The sequence below is a fragment of the Spermophilus citellus genome (genome assembly GCF_964194105.1).
Source record: "Spermophilus citellus genome assembly, chromosome: 1".
In the NCBI taxonomy this organism is placed as follows: Eukaryota; Metazoa; Chordata; class Mammalia; order Rodentia; family Sciuridae; genus Spermophilus; species Spermophilus citellus.
Window position 1 is genome coordinate 121,312,592 of NC_138182.1, and position 6,000 is coordinate 121,318,591.

The 6,000-nt window shown below is 50.1% G+C and overlaps 1 protein-coding gene across 1 annotated transcript in view; it reads right to left on the reverse strand.

Annotated features, from left to right (window-relative positions):
• NSG2 (neuronal vesicle trafficking associated 2) overlaps positions 1-5,732 on the reverse strand; it is a gene marked incomplete at its 3' end in the record, with an annotated part of 50,577 nt that extends 44,845 nt beyond the window's left edge. Inside the window, exon 1 of the mRNA XM_081302545.1 lies at positions 5,589-5,732. Within this exon, the coding sequence (XP_081158671.1) occupies positions 5,589-5,717 (129 nt within the window). The 5' untranslated portion in view covers positions 5,718-5,732. The remainder of the gene's footprint in view (positions 1-5,588) is intronic.
• Between the last annotated feature and the right edge of the window lie 268 nt (positions 5,733-6,000).

The window sequence follows — 6,000 nt, forward strand, 5'->3', positions numbered from 1 at the left end:
GCCCAGGGCCCTGCAGCTGGCCTGCCTCTCCATGGTTCCCTGGGCTTTGCCACCAGGGACTGGCCTGATGGCTTTGCTCTCTGCAGACCTGCCGTCCACTCCTGGACACCGCCCAGCACGCCTGCGTGCAGATCCTGGCTACATCATTTTCTCGTGGTGTATCCTAGGACACCAGGCCAACTCTGTGAGACTAATTCTGCATCTATAAAGTGGGGACAATGGGAGCAACCTCACAGAGAGGTGTAGGGCTCTCTGAGCTGGTGGAGGGACACAGAGAAACCACAGGCCCCAGGTGCCAAGTGCATGTTCTGGAATTGGGTGTCTACCAGTTCAAGTCCCAGTTTTTCAAGATCTTGCTCCCATGATTCAGAGAAAGCCACTCAACTGCTGAGCTTTGAGTCTGTGTCCCCGCTGACCAAGTGTAGAAACTGAGCCCGGGTTAAGCTAGATGGGGAAGGGGTCTTTTTCAGGCAGCATTTCCCACGGGCCACCATGGGTCAGTGGGCTACTGAGATGACGCAAAGCCAGTGTCCTCAAGTCTGGGGGCAAACGGAGCAGAGAGAGCAAATCCTCCCCACAGCCAACCTGGTACCCAGTCTCAATAAGTGCACCACCTCCCCTCTCCTGGGGCCCTGTCCCCCGTGGTGAGCTCAGCAGTGACCTCCTAGCTGGCTTGTGCCATCTGCTCTTTTCTCTTCCCCCACTACCCACTGTGTGACCGCTGCAGGAAATAAGTCACCTGTTTGGGGTAACTGTCTGGCACTGTGTGGAGGAACGATTGGAAGGAAAGAGGAAAAAGCCTGAGGATCAGGCGGGAGACAGACCCCGTCCTGCATTCCCCTGTGCCCGAGGCAGCCAGCATCACCTTCCTAAGACAGAACCCTGTGTCACCGCCCTCCTGCCCTGAACTTCCAAAACCATGTGCCAGGCCCCACGGAGCCGGAGCCCCCTCACCCTTCTGCTGAGCCTCCCCCTCTGTGTCTCAGCCAGCCCAGCTCCCCAGTGTCCCCCATCCTCCTCGGTGCCTGCTGCTCGCTGGTCCCCCTACCCCGACTCCCCCGGCAGGGTCTCAGCCGGGATTCCACAAGGAACCACAGAGCTCCCGGCCACCCTCCTACACAATCAGCCCTCTCAGCTTTACCCCCTCTCCCAGGAAGCACCTTATCCTTTATGGCCCTTCCACAGTCTGCATCTGCACTTCCATTTGTGTGACGGCTTATTTAGAGTCCCTCTCTCCCTCTCTGCTCAGTGCTGCCAGGAGAATCACCCCTCCAGTTCTGACAACCCAACCTGTCCCCCCTGGAGACAAAGCGACGCTGTTGAGAAGCGCTGTGTGAGAGGCCGTGGCACGCTGAGTTCTAGGTGTGGAGCAGGAACAGAGGGAAGGAGCGCTGGCAGCGAGGTGGTGGCGGGCTGGTAAGGTAAGGGCTTGAGGGCGACATCATGTGGTAAAGAGGGACTGCAAAGGGTTCCAAGGGAGATCAACTGGCCACAGCTCTGGGGAGGCCCAGGGCAGTGCAGAGAGAAGGGGCAGGGACCACCCACGAGGCAGAGGACAGTGGTGGGCACTGGACAAGAAAGAACCCTGGAGGTGGGGGTGTCATCTCTGGGGAACTACCCAGGCCCCACCTGTGGACCCAGGAGCCTGCCTGGGAGGGAGCTCAGGAGGAGCGGTGGCCATGGACAGGCTTCTCAGCATCACAAAGGAGACCGCTGGAGTGCCTGGTGTGCTGGGCTTCCCCGCACTCTCCCACTCTGACTGGGAAGCTTGGGACAGTCGCTGCACCGACCTGGGCCTGGTGTCCCCACCAGCAGAATGGGTGCCTGAAGCTACCCCACACAGCCACTGAGGAGATGAACTGAAAGCCAGACAGCAGAGGCCAGCTCGGCCCAGACAAGCCCATTGCTATGGTCTGGATATGGTCAAGGGTATCCCAAAAGACGCGTGTGATGGAAACTGAGAACTCAGCACAGCCAGGTGGCCAGTGGCAAGGTCTCTAAGAGGTGGGGCCTGGTGAAAGGCCAGGTCAGGAGGTGCTGCCAGCAGAAGAGATGAAGGTAGTTCTCCTGGGCCCCAGTTAACTCCTGAGAGAGAGTCGTGAGTACGTCTGGTTCCTGGATCTCTCCTGCTTTCTCTCTGTGATGTTCCCTCACACATGCGACCACCATGATGCCATCCAACAAGTTGTGACCCAGTCACAGCTGGCACCATGCTGTTTGAACTTCCAACCCCAATACAGTGAGCTAGTAAGCCAAATAAGCCTCTTTTCTTTATGAAGTTCCAAGCCTCGGGTATTTTGTTATAGTAAGAGAAAATAGGCTAAAGACCTCATTCTCTCTGTTGAGCCTCCCAATTTTATTTCCTCCTGATGTTCACACTCCATGCTACTCGAGATTATTTAGTGAATGAATCCAAAGATAATTTTGAGTTTTATACACCAAGCTCATTCCATATTTTACATTTTCCAAAGAGAAAAACCTTGATTTAACACTGGACTCAATAACTTCAATGTTGAATCCCCCAAAACATTTCAGCTTCAAATAGTTACCATATGACTGGGATCTAATCAAAGGGTTAAAACCACCCTGGGGCTTACGTCACCTCCTCCACATCCCTGGGAGGTGAGTCTTAACATTACCTCCCTGTCTCACACTCAGAGAGGCTGAGGCTGTGTCGTTTGGGAAATCCACTCCAGTCCTTAGTCAAGGTAGGCTGGCAAAAGGTGGAGAAAAGACGTGATCCCACTTGAGGTTCAGACACTGGTAACCACAATACTACCCTAAGCATTTAGAGAGCTTTGGCTTCTTCACGGGAATTCACTTTGAATACATTTTTCCTAATGTCAGGGGGAAGGCATGTTTGCTCTTGTAAATATCATAAAATCTAAATATTAGCACACAAAACTGTTTTAGAGTTCCCCACTCAGAGAAGACAGAGACCTGTGGGAGGAAAACCAAGTCACTCTCTGGTGAATGACTGAATTTGAGACAGGGACAAAATCTATGGAATCCCAGGCCAGCTTGTTCCTCATTCCTGTGGAAGTGGAAGGTTCTGGAACAACACTTTCCAGATTCTACATCCAAGATGCTTTACCAACTCTTTGCTTTGGGAATTTACATTACTGCTCTGTGTTTCCGTTTTTAAAATGTGAATCAAAGGGCTGGGACTGTCGCTTGGTGATCTAGTACTTGCTTGCATGTACAAAGACTTGGATTCAACCCCAGTACCAAAAAAAAAAAAAAAAAAAATCGAAGTTGCAACTCCAATATTCTATTACGCTATTGAGAAAATGGAAGAAAAATGTGTGTGTGTGTGTGTGTGTGTGTGTGTGTGTGTGTGTTACAGATGACTGAAGACAGCCTCTAACATTTAAGAAGTACTTGATGACTGTAACTATTTTTCTTTTATAGTTAGTTTTGTGCCGGATGCTTTATGAGTGAGACCACATCTAACTTCATTCTGACCGTGGTGAGGTAGGCAGGATCCTGCTCACTTGAGGAACCTGAGGTCCACCCAGAAAAAACATTGTCATAAACATCAGAGAGAGCCTGCGGTGTGACCCTGCAGGGATGTGCCCCTGTGGGGATTTGCAGGCAAACTGGGACCCACTGCATCTCTCGGGATTCATGGCTTCCTTTTCCACACATGCAGGTCCATCGTGGAGATAAGGTACTTATTTACTGGCCATCCTTTGGGACAACTTTCTGATATGCCTGGACTAAATACTCAGTGCTTATCAGGACTGTCTCCTCCTTCACTGAGGAAAGAAAGTACCAGGGTGGGAAGAGTAAGGGGAGAAAGAGACCATAATGAGCTCTGAATGACCTGCAGGCTTGTGCAAGGTTAAGAAAAGTGACCCCATCACAATCCCTTCTCTCTGCACAACTGCCAGGAAACGCAGGTCTGCAGGCTGTAGCTGTGAGCCTCACAGAACCCCAGGAAAACATCCCCTCCTCCTTCCCCAGTTCCACTTATATCTGGCTTCCAATTCCAGCACTTCCATGGCTCCTTCTGTGAACTTGGATAACTCACCAAACGTTCCTATAAATGAGAGTGCATGATTCCTGATTCCCAGGGCCGCTGCACATCTAAAACAGCGACTCTCAACCTTAGCTGCACATAGAAGTGTCTTAGGGAGATTTCACTAACATGGACACTGGGTCTCACCCCAGAGATTCTGATAAAATTGTTCTAGGGTGTGGTCTAGATATTAGGGGTTTTAAAATCTCTGATGATTCTGATATGTTTAAAAAAAACTGAGAAGATCTGATATGCATGTAGCAAGGACTAAATTAATCCTGTCTCTTCACATTTTGAGTGCTAATTTCTTGTTCAAAAATTATTTTTAAAGGCTTTATCAGTTTCTGAGAATGGCCCAAGAAATCCTCATGTCTGCCCCCCACCCCACTCCAGCACCATCTCCTACTGACAACCTCTGCACTTTCAAAACAAATGACTCGATCCCAGCCAATCAGCAGGCTCTTTATCTAGCTTTGGCTCCTCCTCTCTGGATTGGATGGAGCCAAGTGGTAAGACGCACAGTGCCCTCCTGGAGATGCCAATGAGAAAAATCAAACAGATGGAATGATCCATTGTTCACTCTTCATCCTTTGCCTCCAAATCTCTCATATGATGGCCCAAAACTCACATTATAAACCCCAAGCACTCTCAGGTGGACAGTGAATGACTGTTTCTCCCATCTGTGCCCATGGGATGACAACCCCTCGCCTTTGTATGAATGCCCACCTCCATTCTTCATGGGCCACTCCCATGTCAGGAGATGTGCCATCAGCCATCACTCACCCCAGCCACGCCTCTCCTGGAGACATTCTGCTCCAGGCATGCTGTCCCCAAGGCTCCCCACACTTTGCACATGTGTGCTTCTGGCCTCAAATGCCTGTCCCTCCATGGTCTTCCTGGAAGGTTCTTACTCACCTTTAAAGTCCCAATCCAAATGTCCTCTGTAGCTTATCTAACTTGTCCACCAGTCCTATCCCCAAGCCCTCCCCAGCCTCTTCCCACTTCAACAGAATTTAGCTTGTTCCACCCATGCACTCTCAGAGCCTTTGTGATGTTCAGGTACAGCATCCACCATGACACATTACTTTCATTTGTCATACTGAATAAGTGTTCTGTAATTTTTTCTTTTTATAACCAACTCCTAGATAGGGACAGAGCCTTAGCAGGTGCAAACTGAATGCTTGTTGGACTGAATCCAATTCTCTGTCTTCAAATGTACGCCAGCTAATTCTTGAAACACCTCCCAAAATAATCAAGGCAGGTTTTTCCTCTGTCACTATCTAGAAGCTTATTTGTATTCATCGGCTGTGACAAAACTTTAACAAGGAAAGCCTGATTTGCTTGCCCAAGCATATAGACACAAACCAAAAAATGAAGAAACACTTACCATAAATCTGAAATAATACAAGAGATGTCTGGTCTCTGGAGAAAATAGCTACGTTTTACAAGAAAGGGGGCATCCATGGCTGATGGGGGAAAGAAAGGGATTGGGATGGGATTGCGTGCCATTTTATTTCCTGGGATAGGGGTGCTAGGGGGATGATGAGGGGAAGAGCACCTCGTTTACCTTCTCCGGCGCAGGCAGCTGTAAGTGATTGACCTCCAAGGGGGTGATGAGGGGGACGGTCTGGAAGCCATCCTCCACCGAAGGTGGCTTGGTGCCCTTCTCCCCAGGGTTACTGTTCAGCTTCACCATCCTCACGCCTTTCTTCCCAGACCTAAGGCAAGCAGTGGGTTCTGGTTACAGCAGGAGGTGAGGCAGGGAGAGAGGGCTGGCGACAGAGAAAACTGCGCTGTCCTCAACAGCTCCACTTGGGCGGCTTTCAATCTAGTGATCAGTCATTGATCTTCTGCTAGATTTCCTGACATGATCCCCATTGTCCAGTAAAACTTCTTTAATCATCAGAACATGCCACCTGCCCACAGGGCTCAATAGCCCTCAAATTGGGGGAAACAAGGAAAATCCCAGACCTACATAA